The sequence below is a fragment of the Sminthopsis crassicaudata genome, chromosome 3 (assembly GCF_048593235.1).
Source record: "Sminthopsis crassicaudata isolate SCR6 chromosome 3, ASM4859323v1, whole genome shotgun sequence".
NCBI lineage: Eukaryota > Metazoa > Chordata > Mammalia > Dasyuromorphia > Dasyuridae > Sminthopsis > Sminthopsis crassicaudata.
In genome coordinates, this window is record NC_133619.1 from 367,142,873 (window position 1) to 367,160,257 (window position 17,385).

General features: G+C 36.3%; 1 protein-coding gene across 1 annotated transcript in view; it reads left to right on the forward strand.

The window, feature by feature from the left end:
* Positions 1-17,385, forward strand: part of CCDC93 (CCC complex scaffolding subunit CCDC93) — a 119,819-nt gene that overhangs the window by 48,503 nt on the left and 53,931 nt on the right. Inside the window, exon 11 of the mRNA XM_074301850.1 lies at positions 234-320. Coding sequence (XP_074157951.1) covers positions 234-320 — 87 coding nt within the window. The remainder of the gene's footprint in view (positions 1-233; positions 321-17,385) is intronic.

The following is a 17,385-nucleotide window of genomic DNA, read 5'->3' on the forward strand; positions in this document are numbered from 1 at the left end:
TACAGAAAGTAGCGGGAGGTGTTTGTTAAATTGTTTATCTGGATACATGTTTGGATTATTTATTTACTGGGTTCCTATCCTTAAATTGAGTGATAAATAGGAGCATGAATAGAATTATTTCCTATGCTAGACAAAAAAGTCTTAACATGCCTTTGCAAGGAAAATTCAGAGAGCTCAGTCATTATCATTCGTGAAAGTTGCTTCTAAAATAATGCTCCTTGCTGCTATTCCAGAGCCGACTTACTGCGAGTGCAGTAGGCCAGATTGTGGGGCTTCGCTCCGAGGAGATCAAGCAGATTGTCTCAGAATACGCTGAGAAGGTACGTGGGGAAGGTGGGGCATTAAGGGGGAGGTGTGAGTGGAGACCTTTTCTCAGGTAAGTAACACCCAGAGGTGTTGTTTATTTCACCAGCTGCGATTGGGGCTGAGCTGTGATTCATTAACCTCAGTCATCAAAAACAAATAAACCATGTCTTGCCATGCAGAGCAATGAGGTTTTGCTGATTAGCTAAATTAATTTTGTTCTTTAGCGGCTGTGTTTATAGAAACACGCAAAGAAAACCTGTCTTTCTGAGCAATTAATCCATATGATAAATCGCTGCCTGCTGTGAATTCTGAGCCTTTGTCCTCCTCTACCAGCCTCCTTGTAGCTGCATTTGGTCTTGTTTGGTGACAGTGGTGAGGAATGGAACCTTGCCACTAAGGAGATAAACTCCATAACTCAGCTGAGCCCATGGCAAGATTTCTTCCGCTACTTTATTAAAAAGGCATGGAAAGAACAAAAACCCAAGAGTCATATTTCAACGTTATATTTCTTGTGTTCTAAGAATAGGCAACAGGACCTTGAATGTCTCAGGGGGAGACAGTGATTAATCACCTTGCACACAATTGATTCCAGTCAGGCTGAGATTATGGCATGTCTAAAATCAGATACACAGGGCAGTGCACTGCGTTCTCCCTTGCATGGACAATTTGTCCTTTCTGACCCAAACACACACTCAGTCAACAAGCATTTACCAGCCTCTTACTTTGTCCTAGTCACTGCAATAAGTCCTGGGGAGGTAAAGGCAAAAGGAAGTAGCTCCTGCCTTCAGGGACTCTGCATTCTAAAGGAGGATACTACAGCCTGTCTGTCTCTGTCTCTGTCTCTGTCTCTGTCTCTCTCTCTCTCTCTCTCTCTCTCTCACACACACACACACACACACACACACACACACACACACACACACACACACACACACAAACTTTCCACTCACATATACACTTAACTCACACCCAGTCATATACAAATAATCACACCTACTCACACTTATGCACTCACACACTCTTCACTCACATACACATTCACACACATACACTCATACACATATCCTCACACACACTCACACACTCTCCATTCACACACACTTAACACACACACAGATATACACTCACATACTCTTACACACACTTACACATACACTCTCCACTCACACACACATACATTATATCCTCTAACTTTCCCTCCCTTTTTGTGAACTATAAGAAGTTTTGGGCATAGAGAACTGGACAGAGAACTACTGTAAGTAGTAATTTCAGGAGACCTGCTTTTGTTATCCATGAAGTGAGAAGATAGCTCAGGAGTACTTTTCTGTGATTATGATCAGAAAATAGCATAAATGCCACTTGGATCGAATTTTGTTCAGTGCTGATGAGTCTTTCTTGGATCCCAAGAAACTTCTTCTGGAATGGCACTAACTTCTTTTCATGTCACTGTATCTTTGGACTCCTGATGTTCTGAGATGAAAACATGTTTCTTCCTTCTCAAAGAGGAGTTATTCATCTTCATGTCCTGAATCCCTTTGACAGATTGGTGAAGCCTATGGACAAAGCTCAAAATATATTTTTAAATGCCTAAAATAAAATACATAGGATTACAAAGAAAACCAGCTATATTGAACTCCAGTTATCAAAATGTTCACAGGTTAAAAACTTAAGGAATATCTTGCCTTAATTCCTCTCTTGTGAATCTGAGAAACATAGATCTATGTTTGTAAACTGAGAAGGTTTAACTTGGTTCCTGTGTACTTTGAATAAACACTAATTATATGTCCTGTTTTATTGATCTAAATAAAATTTCAAGTTATCTTTAAGGAGAAATTGAAGAGATGTGAGCTAGCTGTTAGAATTGTTAGGTAGATTCTGACTTAATTAAATGACAAGTCTCAAAAGGTAATCGTTAATGGCTTAATGTTGATCTGAAGGGAGACGTATAGTATAGTGACCTATGACCAATCCCTTGTGCTTTTTAATAGTTTTATCAATAGCTGAGTTGTAGGTATAAATAACCTAGTTCTTAGAAATGATACAGAGGAAAGAGGAATAATCTATATACTTAAGGATAGAGGCCACAACCAAAAGAGTCTTAACAAGCTAAATTCTGGACCAAATCAAATAAGATGGATTTAAATAGGAATAAATGTCAATTTTTACTTGGGGTCAAAAAAGTCAATGTCAAAAGTAGACTGTGGGTTAGAGAACATGGTTACATAATGATTCATGTGAAAAATGCTGCTAGCTCAGTGTCACTAAATAGCGTTGTTCTTGTCCTTATCTAAACCTGTGATATCAGTGTGATGACCTCCACTCATACAGTTCTACAACTTCTCTGTAACTTAAAAGACTTGATAAGTAATTTGCACCTAATTGTAAAGTCAGCATGGGTCAAAGGAACACTTAAAACTAGGTCTTCTTAACTCCGAGGCCACCATGTTACCTCATCAATTTGTGTTAGCTAAAAAAAGCCGATGTAATCTCAGATTGCCTTAAGGGGAGCTTATTGTGCAGAAGATGGAATGAAATTGTCCCATTTTACTGTGGATGTTGATCATCTGGAGAGTGTCCAGAGGACAATGAATAGTATGGTGATATGTTTGAAATCTTATCTTCTGAGCCAGAGTAATCAAGGAAATGTGCTACAATGGAACTGTTACTAGCTTTAGTATTGGAGGACTTAGATTTGAGTCCAGTTCTACCATTTGCTACCTGTGTGACTTTAAGCTTGTAACTTCTCAATGCCATTGTTGACCCATTATAAAAGGAGGACTAGGTAGCCTTTGAGAGTTCAGTTTGAAATCTATGATTCTATGCACTGAAGATGTTTAGTTTTTAAAAGCGAAGATCTGAGAAATAAAATCTGTATACAAATAGTGGAAGGGTTGTCCTGTGAGTAGAGAATTAAACTGTTTAGCTTCCTTTTAGAGAGTAGAGAACTGGTGGGAGGTGAGAAAGCTCCCTGAATTTAAATCTGACTTTAGGGAAAATTACTGAGATACAGAATGGCATGTGAAGTTTTAGTTCCCTCACTTGAGATTTCCATACAAAGACTGGGTAACTGGTGGTTGTAAATTTTAAATAAGGGATCCTTGGGCAGCAAGTATTAAATACCTACTACATGTCAGGCACTAAGCCAAGTGCTAGGGATAAAAGAAAAGAAGGGCAAATTTCACTAAATAGCCCTTTCTAACTGTGAACTGTATGCTTAGCATTAGGCTGGCACATATTAAATACTTCACAAATGTTTGTTGCTTCACAAATATTTGTTGTATGTAAACCAGTGTGCTGATGGATTCACAAAGTTTATATGAACAATAAGAGAGTATTTAAGCATTTATCATATGCTAAACAATGACCATATAGAAATAAACTTTTGTTTAGTCATTTCTAATTTTTTGTGACCTCTTTTTAGAAAGGTTTTTTGTTTGTTTGTTTGTTTGTTTTTGTTAAAGATACTGCTTCCTTCTCCAACTCATTTTACAGGTGAAAAACCTGAGGCAAACAGGGTTAAGTGACTTGCTCAGGAGCTCCTAAATGTCTGAGACCAAATTTGAATTCGGAGAGATAACTGCAGGCCCTATCTTCTATCCAGCTCCCCATAGATATAAATGCAAAAAATATATATATAAACAATTCTTCCTCTCAACGAATTTAAATTCTATTAGGAGAAACATCATGCACATACATATAAATACATAGGGAACTAATACAAGGTTTTTATCAGGGAGAACACTTCTTTGGGGGAGATTTGGAAAGACTTTGTTGTGGAGAGGTTGTTTGTGCTTTCTTAAAGGAAGTGAGATTCTGTGCATCAGAGAGGAAGACAGATCCATTCCAGGCAAACGGGGTTACCAGTATAGACACAGAGAAATAGAGATGCAGAACCCTGTGATGTGAACAGAGGGAAAAACCTCTTTCCTTAGGTCCTAGAATCTAGGAAGGAGAAACTGGAAAGATAGTTTGGGGCCAGGTTATAAAGAGATTTAAAAAACAAAATGCTGTGTTTTGTGTTATCCTGAAGGTAATAAGGAGCCATTGAAACTTAGTAGGAGAATAGTATAGTAAGATCTGCACTTAAGGAAAATCACTTTGGCAGCTTTATTATGGAAGATAGATTGAAGTAGGGAAAGACGAGGCAGGGAGACCATTTGGGACAGTTGTGTCAGAGAGTAGGTGAAAGGTAGTGAGGGCAAGAATTGACATCTTTGGATATATGGAGAGAGAAAGGGGGGTGGTAGAGACAGAGATAGAAAGAGAGAAAAGGAGAAGGAAGAATAAAGAGAGGAGGAGAAAAAGAGAGAGAAAGACAGAGACTGAGAGAGAGGGGAGAGAAAAGGAAGAGGAGGAAAAAAGAGAGGGGAGAAAAAGAGAGAGAGAGAGAGAATCAGAGAGACAGAAAGACAGATATAGAGACAGAGGGGGGAGAAAAAAGGGAGGAGGAGGAAAAAAGAAAGAGGGAGAAAAAGACAGAGATAAAGAGAGGGGGGGAAGAGAAAAGGAGGAGGAGGAAAAAAAAGAGGAGGGGGATTTTGAAGAAGATGACAAGGTTATACACCTGAGAGAATGAAAACAATGATGCTCTCAATAGACATAAGGAAGTTTGATACAGACTTGGCTTTTAGGGAAAAGATGCATATTTCTCTTTTGAATGTGCTAAGTTTACAATGTCTGTAGGTCTAGCTTTCAGTATATAATAGGCATCTGGCCATGTAGTACTGAAACTCAGAAGAGAGACTGGAGCCGTGAATTATTTGCACAGAGGTAATAGCTAAACCCAGGGGAGATGATAATGGCAGCAGGAGAGAGTTCAGAAAGAGAAGAAAGGAAAATCCATGACACAACTTTAGAGAACACTCACAGTTAGGAGTTCCAAAGAATGGGAGTTAGTATTTGGTTTAAAGGTTTTAAAGAGATCCTTGATGATGTTTTTTTTCTATAGGATGTTAGGAAATTGAGTTATAGTGGGCCAAGGAAAGATGGCAATAAAAAAAATATAGGAGGGAGCAAGTATACTCAGCTGACTTGAGGATGTTCCAGGGGAAATTTGCATAAGAAGGATAGTTAGGTTGATTATTGCTGGTTGAAGATCTTATATGTTGCTGTCTCTCTCCCAAACTCTCCAAAGTGTATTTAGTAGATGTTTAATTTTTTTTTCTGGAAAACATAGTGAATTACATTTTTTCTTCTCGTTATGGGGAACCTCCTGTTGTAGATTGCTGCATCCTCTGTCGGACACTGTTCTTGATCAGTATTATTTACCTGTTTTTCTTTGTTGCAGTAGAGAGTTTGATAGTGTTAGAAGTATATTTTGAAAAATTATTGTGGTGCAAAAACAAGATATTAAGACAAGAAAAATAATATTTATTTATTGACTTTTTCAGCCTAGGGAAAATGTGGACATGGGTAAGTATTGAAAGAACAGTTGAAGGTGAAGTAAGATGAATGTGGTAATGAGGCCCTTTTGGATGCAGAAGAAGGGGGGAGGAGGGTGTTAAAAGAGTGAGTGATGTTGAAGTTAAATTTTGGTACAGCATGAAAGATTGAGTTATTGACCTGACACCAAGGAAAGGGAGGATGATAATTGGCTATTTTTGACCTTCCCAATATTTAAACAGGTCCCAGAGTGGAGACGGTAAATTTTGCCTGCCTCACCAAACTCCTTTTTATTAATGTGTTTCATTTCTGTCTTAGTTAGACAGATCATTTAGAAGAGAAGAGTAGAGGAATTAGATTACTGTATTTTTTTTTCATTTCCACTTTGTCTCTGTAATTGTTTTAGCTTCTGACTGCAGTCCACACACTCCAGGAGGAGGAGGAGGAAGCACCCTCCAGCTGTAATAAACAAGGAGCATCTGTGTCTTTGGGCCAACATTTTCTGACAGAAAACAACTATGTGCAAAAAGGAGTAGTGGGAGGGAAGGAATCAAAAAAAGATGAAGAAAAGATGATACATTGGAGGACAGCATCACATACCATCGAACTGGCTTCTTTATATAAAGCCTGTTTACTTTTTAAGATAATTAGTTTACTAATTGCTAAAAGCTCTGAGTCCCTGCACTTTCCACGAATCTGAATTAGTCTTTCCATTCTCTTTAATGTCATTCCTCTTTAATGTCAAATCATGTCTGTCTCTTGTCTGAGAATTCATTTCAAATCTTAAGTACCCCTTCTTTTCTTTCTAGACTATTTTTTCTCAGTACAGTAATTTAGACCACCCTGATATACTTATTTACTACTTCTTCCTCCAGGGAAGCTGTTTGTCTTTTTTGCTTATCCTAGATCCTCTTTTTTTTTTTTCCCCTGCCTCTTCCCTTAATAACTTGACCCTGATTTCTGATTATTCCTTTTGTTTGATGTGCATTGGGCTTTCTTGACCCTGGCCTGTCCCTTCATTCTGATTAACAAGGCTATTAGGGCTTAGTCACCTAGTCTCCTTGTGGACAAAAATGATGTATTATAAACTGGTTAAATAAGTGTTGAGGATATGTAGTAGAGAAGAGAACAAAGTAGTAAATTTGGAAAGGGGACTAGTGCTAAATCTTCTCACCAAGGTGAGATTTTTTTTTTTAATAATCCTTAACCATTTATAGAATTCATAGAGAATTTGAGAAAGTGATTTATTTCTACCTTGAAGGGTATTACAGTTTTTATTATGTCCTAGGGCTAAGCCTAAAGAGGACCCTGAGAGTTCACCTAATGCAATCCCGACTTAGTTAGATTTACTGACTTTGATAATATAGAAGGCCTTAAGAAAAGTAGGTATTCATAACTTTTTTGTGTTAGAAAAACAAAGTAGAACCCTTTGACTGTCTAATCTGGTGAAGTTTATGGTCCTCTTCTCCATAAGCATAATTATTGCTGATATTCATGACTAAAAGAAATGTTAAATACCATTTAGAGATTTGTGAAAATAAAGATGTAATTGTTTTTTCTGATCCAAGTTCATGGATCCCCAGAAGTCCATTGGAGGTTTAAGGATCCTAGGTTAAGAATTTCTGTGTTAGATGTCTACAAGTAAAGATGGCAGTTGAGGCACATTCAGGGTGGAAATCACAGGTTATCCTTCAAAGTATTCTAAATTGTGGTGTGCCCAGAACATTAAAGAGGAATGACATTAAAGATAAATACTTAATGAGGAGAAAGGCACCATAGGATTTTGTAGGGGAGGAGGGAGAATCTCTTAAAGGGAACAGATTTGAGATTGTTCAGAAAAATAAGATATAATATGAAATAGTGATTGAACTGCTTGCATGGTGTAATTGTTATAAAAATCAACAGGTCTTGAAAATATTAAAAAGCCAGAGGATGTTCAGATTTATGAAGGATTAGAAACTTTATTGTAACCACATAAAATGATCAATAATTGACATTTTTAAATGAAGGTTCTGAAATATGCAATTTAATTCAAATGGTACCTCTAAATTAGTCTAGAAGGAGAATATTGATGATACTTCAGGCTGTACAGTTCACAAGTTAGTCAGTGTAGCCCTGGGCCAGAAGCCCAACAGGGACAGGCTACCAAGGTGGAATGGTATTCTTAGTAACTGCTAAACAGAGGCCTGCAGGAATGGAAACACCAACTCCCTCTCAGCCTTAGCAGTACTTGGATGTTTTCCAGAGTGTGAACAAAGGCACCAAAAGATCTTTCTACCTCAAAATATCCCTATCAGTCTTCCATTGTATGAAATTAATTATCAGAAAATGTTGTGCTAAATATATTAACAACAAAGAATTCCTCCAAGAAAATTGTATAAAATGGAGCTGTCAAACACTCCTATAACACTCCCAACCAAATTAAAATATCTAACAAAATTAAAAATTGGTAACATTATATATTTAAAATAAACTAGTATGCTGCTTCTAGTAATCCGTTTCCATTTGTTTTAGTTAGTGGTATAAGAGATAGGAAAGAATTGAAAAGAAAAGTATCTGGAGGCCAGCTGGATACTGAGCCTCTCAGTTAGTTATTTGCTCTTTGGACAGGTATATAACCTATTATTGGGCATCTATTAAGCATTTGGTATTTGGTAACATTTACCAGAGCTGGTACTTTAATGGCTTACATAGCTTTTTTGGGGATCCGGAGACCCCAATACTTCAGTAAAAGCATTGCTTGAGAAATAAGCTAAATGGGTTTAGAATGTGACCATCTATCTTGCCCTATATAGGAGCAAATAGCAGGAGCTTCTCATGAACTAGACAAAGAAATAAATAAAAGTGAAATAGCACCTTAGGCATAAATCCAAGTGCTGTCAATAATCAGAGCCTCTAAAAAAAAAAAAAAGCTTCTGTTTGGAATTTATGAAATAGCATTAGATTGTTTAGAGAACCCTCTAATAACATTTTCTCAGGATTCTCATTTAAGAAAGCCTGCTGAACTGTTTAGATAGAAACTATCTTTACCAGAGGAGGAAAAAGCCTGTATTTGTATGTTTTTTTCCTCAGAACAGTTTTTCTTATAGAAGGAATAGATTTTCCTTAACAAATACTGGAAAATTATCTCTTCTTAACTAAGAAATACCAGCAGCCTTGCTTCTAACCTTTGGATTTTTAGTGTCATTGTTTACAAATAATTAGGAACCTAAACATACCAGGGATAAAAAGATTATTTCAGGGGCACCAAAAGAGTCTCTTCAGGTACACCAGATAATCAGGGACTAAATGAGTTAATCTAAAGAGAAAATAAGTAGGAAAAGTTGCCCAATGTTGTTGTGAACACTGGAAAAAACTTTAGCTGGGCAGTCTCTTCTTAGGATTTTACTTCAGACTATTCTTGATAAAGGTAGATTCCCCCCTCCTTATGCTTGTTTTTATTTAATTATATGGTCTGACATATTTGTTGTCCTTGCCTTTTGGCTACTCAGATATATTGCCTGAGTTGGGATTAGAATTTAAGAATAAAGTTGACTGCCTACTATTCATTGTTACTATTTTCAAGCTGGTAATTCCCTGGATTTTAGTGATGTTATGAAAAGTTATCAAAAGGAAATTAATTCTGATCCTAAAATATAGAGTGGATCTATTTAGTGAAGCAAAGACTTAGATTTTGGGGGGAATTTGGTTTTCTGGATAGGTAAGAATTAACTATTTGTTTAATATTACTTCTGTCTTCCCACAAGTTGCTTATCTACATGAGATTCTTATTTTCTCACCTGCAAAATGCAAGGGTTAACTGTAGTGATCTTCACATCCCTTCCAGAACATCAAAAAACACTCCATGATTCTATTTCCCTGTATATGTATTCTGTTAAAGTTACTTTGTTAACCTACCATAATGGTGGTAGACTTTGAATCCTCAAAGATTATTGCCAGTGGTCTTCAAACTGTGTTTCCTACTAGAAAGTCTGCTAGGTTCAGTTTAACAGTACAATGTATATCTGCTGTGTAAGAGCAAGACATAGTTGAATTTGCAGTCTCATCACCAGATTTTGCTGGAAGGTGATAAATTCTTCCATCACAGTATCTCCTTCAGATTATCCTAAAAAGAACAGAGAGACGATTTGGGCTCCAAGTTAGTGGAGTATTCAAAAAAATGCCTGTATACCATAAGATCCATGACTCTTGACCATAGTCTCTGCTTCTTAACCATAAGTCCTAATGTTTTGATTTAATTCATTTTTCATAAGTGTGAATCTGGTAGTATTCATTAAAAAAAAGTAAAGATACTCAAAATTCTCAGATATTCTCATAGATCTGTGTTTAATCTTTTAAAAAAGTGAAGATACTCAAATATTCAGATGGTTCTGGGTTTTTCATCTATGGATAATTTCTTCCAGTGATTAATATTGTACCCAGTGTAAATCTGTGTGTTTATATTCTCCCATAAGTTTGACATAGCAGGACCACTTGAAGCATAGGAGTTTTCCTTTTTCTTGACATGCTGAGGATTCTGGTAATCATATAGTCTATCAATTTTACTTCCACATGACTAGCCTATCTTCTTTTTTGATTGATTAATCAAAAATTATTTATTAAACAACAGTTGTGTGCCAAGGCAGTGCCAAATACTAGAGCTAGAAAAACAAAAGCAAGAGGGGCTTTTTATCCATATGACTGGGGAAGGATTAGTAGTTGTCATTAAGATAATTTTTATTTTGATTGTAAGAAGGCCCCTTCTTGGTTGCCTTGTTTAAATAAGGAATGGATGCGGGGTGGAGCCAAGCCAGGTCAGGACTATCAAGCCTATAAGGCAGATCCCAAGGCAGGTGAGTCTCTTCTGCCCAGTGACACAGGGAGTAAATGTCTGAGGCCAGATTGGAACTCAGAGAGATGAGTTTTCTGGGTCTATCCTCTGTTAGTAATAAGGCCGGACATGTACCCACCAAAATCTCTCCATTGTCCTTTGAGTATGTTTCATTTTAAAATTTATTGTTCTGGCTATCTCATTTTTATATATCTCTAACTTTTCATAATATCCCTCCTTCTTTCCCTCAGAGTCATCCTACATAACAAATTATATTTTCTAAAGAAAAAAAAAAAGAGAAAAACGTATCACCAAAACCAATATATCAAAAAAAAATCTGAAAATATGCATTGTTCCCCACTCATGGATATCTTCCCCACTCCTCGATCCCCAAAAGAATAAGGTCTATTTCTCCTCATATCTCTTTGGGTCCATTTTTTTTTAATTTTTGCTATTTGCTTTTGATTATTATATAGTGGTTCTCTGTAGTTATATTGTTGCACATATTGTATGTGTATATTGTTTTCTTGGTTCTGCTTACTTATTCACTTCTTGTGAGTCAGTGCTTTTCTATCATTTGTTGTTCCTTGCAACACAGCAACATACCATTATATTTAGGCACCACAATTTGTTTAGCCATTTCCCAGTTGATAGGAATCTACTTTGTTTCTAATTCTTTTCTAATACAAAAAAGCATGGCTGTAAATATTTTGATGTATATGGGAACTTTTTTTCCTATCTGTGACTTCGTTGGCATATATGCCTAGTAATAGAATTTTAGAGACAAAGGGTAAGGATGTTTTAGTCCCTTTATTTCCATGATTCCAAATTGCTTTCCAAAATAGTCGCACTGATTCACAGCCGCGTGAACAATGCACCAGTGTGCCCATCTTTCCACAACTCCTCCAACATTGAATATTCCCATCTTTTGTCATCCTTGCCAGTTTTCTGCATGTAGAATATGATGCTCATTTTTAATCCTTTGCAGACCCCAGTGTTCTGGATTCCTAGCTTTATAGTAATACCAAGTGAATATTTGCATTACATTGGGGAGGAGTTTAGAATTATTAAAAACATTTTTTAGTCTCCTAAGTGCTGTCTTAAATTTCTAACTCATTCCCTTTGCAATATCTGTCTAAGATATATATATTTTGTTTGGATGAGCTCTGTATGTTATTCATTTAAAACTCATGTCTGGACTGGACAGCTAACCAGATTATGGCATTTTACTTTTTTTTTTTTTTCCTGTGAGTATATTTAAGCTCAGAGTCTTTGGGGTGATTCTGAACTTCATCTAGGAGGCTTTATCGTATTATAGGACTTGATGCAATCAGAATGATGTCATCAGCAAACAAGAACCTCTGGAGGACTCTACCTAAGGAATTGTTCTTCTCCATAGAATCTAACCTGGATCTCCTCCCTGTTCAAAGATGAACCTTTAGGAAGCATTCATTTCCTCTTGCTTTATGCCTTAGCTGATAATTAATGATCAAAAGGTTATCAGAAAAGGTTATCTCTCTTATAACTTTCAAGGATTTTTTTTTTAATAATCAGCCAACATTATGGGCAGTAGTATTTTGTAGCTATATATCTTATAGATATAGACATTCATTAATAGAAATTATTAGAATTAATTTATAGAAAAATATGGTCTGCTGTGTAATATTGTTTTTAGAAACCTAGTTTTTTTTTTCTAATACCTATTGAGGATGGCCTAGTGTATAATTAAATTGTTCTCATAAAAATTTTATATTAATGGGAAAGTAGGCTTATGGTTTGATAGTTATTAATATTTTCTTAGAATTTTTTCAATCTGATGTTAATTAGGTTTGAGATTTTTTCCTGCAACTTTATTGTTTCCCCACTTCAACTGTCTGGAAATTGATCCTTCAGCACCCTCACAATTGGTACATTCAGCTCAGTTCTTTTTGTATCCTTTTCTGTTCCAGCCACTTTTTCCTCTTTGTTGTCTTCAGGACAATTTCAACCTACTAAAAAAAGCACATCTGTAACTGTGCTGTTAGTCCAAGCTTGATGATACCATTTTTCTTGATGGTGAAAGGGTCTGTATAAAAAGCATTGCAGATTCTTGTTATAATTGTCTTTGGTATCATTTACTACACATTCTTTGGTTTTTCTGGACAACTGAGTAATTCAGCATTTGGTCAATTTTTTCAACTCAGTAAACATTTATTAAATACCTACTATCTGACAGTCACTGTGAGCAGATTTGGAAAAGAATAATAGTCCCTGTCCCCAAGGAGCTTACAATCTAATGGGGAAACACAATACACTAAAAGAAACTGGGAAAGGGAAGTGTAGAGGGGGAAGGTCACTGGGGGCTTCTTGTTCCAAGAAGTTAACATTAAGCAGAGTTACCATTGGAAAGTGAAGTGATCTGTAAAGTCTAAATCTAACCCTTTATAAAGGAGAACTTTAAGCAGAGTCCAGTATCCAAAATAGAGTTAAAGAACATGGTGGGGGGGATTTTCGATGATTAGTTTATCCTGGAAGGAACCTATTGTTCTATGTGGAATTGAGACCTAACAGGGTTACAATGGGAAGTTGAGTGAATATGAAAATTTAAAAATATATAGAGATCATTGTTTATTAATAAATCATCACCCTGTATAGAGTTCTGTAGTGGTATGATATATCGTGGTTAGTATTTGTAGTGTTATTAGAGAACAGCTGAAAAAATAACAGCTGACATCCAATGCTTTTAGGGTTGTGAAGCAAAGTACATATAGTATCTCATTTGATTCTCACAACAACTGTGTGAGGTAGGTGCTATCAGTATCTCCATTTTGCAAATGAAGAAATTGAGTCTGGGATAGATTGAGTGATTGCCCAAGGATACACAACTAATAAATATTTGAAGTGGGATTTGAACACAGATCTCTGTCTGTAAATCCTCAGCTCTAACTAATACAGGACAGTTTCTCAGATGACACAAACCTAGAAAAAAAAAATGTGGTAATATATTTTCCAAGAAATCTGGGTTGAAATTTATTTTGAGATGAACCAGAATCAATAAGGTAAATTTTTATATTAATTGTAAAAATTTACGTTCAGGATTTTAGGGAGGAAAATGAATTATATTAGGCTTGATAGCAATTCATATGAAATAGATCTGGGAGCTGTTAAGATAGACTTCAGTATAAACCAATATATGATTTGTCCACTGGGAACTTGGAGGGAAGGTGTGAGAATAGGGATAGGGACTGCACCTGTGATTTCACTGGTTAGGGAATTCCTAAATGAAGAAACTCCACTTAATAATGAAGGATAACATTTTCTCTGTACCTTAGAGACTTTAGAGGAGTGGTGTCAGACTCATATAATAATAGGGGCTACTAATTCATACATAAGGATCCTTGAAGCTTCATATTGGCTTGGTTTTAAAATGTTTTATTGTCATTTTATTTTGTTAAGTATTTCCTAGTTGCATTTTAATTCTGATTATTGGAAGTATTATGAACCATATTATTTGATACCTCTTATTTAAAGAACTGAGAGGGCTTCAGGTGACTTGCCCAGGGTCATTTGGTTAAGTCTTTTTTTTTTTTTTTTTTTTTTTTGGTGAGGCAAATAAGATTGAGTGTTGCCTAGGCTCATGTAACTGTTAAGTGTTATGTGTCTGAGACCAGATGTGAATTCAGGTCCTCCTGACCTCCAAGACTGGTGCTCTATCCACTGTACCATTTAACTATCCCAGAATAAGTCTTGGACCCAAATATTCCTGTCCTCAAGACTAGCTTTTTAGCCATTGCACATGCTGCTGTCTGTCATGCAAATAACTCTCTTTATCTCTTTCTCAGTCCAGAACAAAGGAAGGATAGGCCCACTAACAAGTGTTAAACAATTAATGTTAATTGCTGGAACCATTGAGAGATATCTAATGGTAGTCATCTGTAGGGCAAAGGGTAGAGTGATGAAAGAAAAAAAAAAAAGCTACATAGTAGTTTTATTATATATTTAAAAGGAATAGCAAGTTGTATACAATAGAGTTGCATTTTTTTTCTATTCTATGTTATGGGAATATTTTTATTTCTTGAATTCAGAATAAAATAATATTTTTTTTGAAAAATGATTTGTGTAGGATCACATAGCTTGTAGTTAGTGGCAGAACTTCAATGAGATTCTTCTTGATGGAGGGCAGCTCTCTCTATCCAATGTTTTATGCTGCATCAGTAGATTAAGGCTCAGAGAAATCAAATGCTTCATGTAAATGATAGAGGCAGGATTCAAGGGAGGCACTTTCCTTTCTTTTCTTTTTAATTTTTTTTATTATTATTATTATTATTTTTTTTTTTGCTGAGGCAATTGGGGTTAAGTGACTTGCCAGGGGCCACACAGCTAGGAAGTGTTAAGTGTCTGATACCACATTTGAACTCAGGTCCTCCTGACTTCAGGGTTGGTGCTCTATCCACTATACCAACTAGCTGCCCTGAGGTACTTTCCATCACATATATTTGAGGAGCTTCTTAATTATGTTGTTTTGGAGCAATACAATGTAAGTCAGCACATCTTTCATGTCCTAACCCTGGAAGCTGCTCTAGTGAAATTTTTTTAATCCAATAGTGATGCAAAGCAAATGTAAAGTAAATGTAAATAATGATAGATTTTTATTGATAGCAGCCTTGTTAAGCTGTGAACTTCTTATTCCTAGGAATGACCAGGGATGGCAGCCTTGTTGAACTATGAGCTTCTTGTCCCTGGAAATGGCCAGAGATGTTTTAAAGGGATTCCCACTTTGTGGGGCAGTTAGGTGGTGCAGTAGATAGAACACCAGCCCTAGAATTAGGAGGATTTGAATTCAAATTCAGCCCTAGACACTTACTAGCTATGTGACCCTAGGTAAGGAGAAGGATCCTTAACTTAAGGCACTTAACTACGTCTCCTTTAAAAAAATAAATTAAAAAAAAAAAAAAGGATTCCCACATTGGGGAAAAATGAGCATTGAACTAAAAATCAGTAAACCTGAGTCTCTGCCATTAGCCTAGTTACATGTCTTTGTACAAGTAACTTTACTAGTCCTGGGTACTTCCAACTCTTAAGAGTCTACAGTTCTGTGTTTCAAGCCCAGCTAATATAGAGGTCTCTTGCTCTTTTGCACAGACACTTAACATACTTTATAAATTCAATCAAGATTAAGATTATTGACAAAAGTATTTATTTAATGAAGGTTGTAGAGTTTACTTTTAAGTAACTCAAATTTGAGCACCCCAAAAATTACAACCCTAGTGTCATATACCAATAATGAATATGAAAACAACTTTAATGTTTAGACTGTGATGAAAATTATATTCATTCAAATTTGGGATATAAATAGTATTTTCCTGTCTTGAAACTGTTGAGCCCCATGAGAAATGCTTGAAAAGTCCCTTTTCACAACATATTTATAGTGTAAGAGATGTTTTTTGAACATGATCAGTGAGATACTTTGTTTTGCTTGACTATACATATTTGAAACGGGGTTATATGGGTTATCCCCACTTCCCCCCTCCACCTCCCAGTGCAGGGGAGGAGAGAAGAGGAAGTTTGGGGAAGGGAAGGCATATTTTTATTGATTAAAAAAAATATTTTAAGAACATATTTTTAGACAACATTTAATGTTTATGGAAAGTACTGCATTTTGCGAAATTGAAGCCATCAGTGCAATATGTCCCAATGGGTTTGTTTTGAAGTCTGAGGTAGTGTCTTTGTTTAGCCTTTCTCCATCTATCCCTCTTCTTCTACCACCCCTCCGCATTTCCCTTTTCTGTGGACACAGCAGACTGGCGGGATTAGTTGCAGCTGCTCCAACGCTATGTTTCTATGTGCTTATTTCAGTTTGAGTGAAGCCCAGAGCTCTCTGAATGCATGTGAATGGCTCCTGGCTTTGGGGACAGTGTTTAGAATGCATAATGAGAATCACTTGATGGATTGTATGTTTGACCAATAGAGCAGTCAGCTTTGGCCAACAAGGGGGGTGGGGGGAACTATCTTCATTTCAACCACTGAAGGAGCTATTTTAGCTGTTGAAAAACAGCTTCCCGTTACACAAAGGTCCCTATAGCACCATCTGCAAACATAAAGGCAAATGAAAAAACATACAAGTTAAATGTAACTTATGCTCACTCATCTGAAAATTATTCATTTTAATTAGACTAAAGGAATACTAAATATGGAAATAAGATGCTTAATGCTTTGGGATTAATGCTGTTGCTATTTTGCTAGTGCATATTGTATGTTAAGAAAATCCACTTTGCAATGAGAAAATACTTCTTTAACAACAATGTGACTTCTAATCACCAAGTTCTTTTTGGCTTGAAGTGTGTTGCTGTACTAGAGAGCTGTAGGTTTATATAGACTTACCAGTTAAACATTTGCCTTGCCTCAAAACATATTTCTTATTCTGCATCTCTTGTCTATTATCCCTCTTTGATAAGTACATCATCAAAAGACTTTATCCAACTTATCAATTAAAAGGCACAGATTTTTGGTCTGCTCCACTCAAAACCTTCTATCTTTTGCCTCCCTTTATATCCCCGGAGCTCAGCACAATATCTACTACATTGTAGGTAGACACTAAGTAAATCTTTATTGCCTGACTGCCACATTGGTATTAAACAATTAACACTTATTCACTGCATCCCTACAGATTGCCAGTTTATCTGTACTAGCTCAGAGGCCAGCATAAGGCTTTAAGTCCCAGTGAGCCAGATTACCTTAATATAGAGGAAACATTGGTTCACAGCTAGACCAGACCTCAGCTAGGGCCAAGACTGTGACTGTCATATCAGGTAAAGGAAAAAGCATGGCTTTGCACCTATTTCCACTCGTGCTCTGTTTCCTAGCATGATAAATCCAATAATGTAACAAAAATACAGTAATTTTTAAAA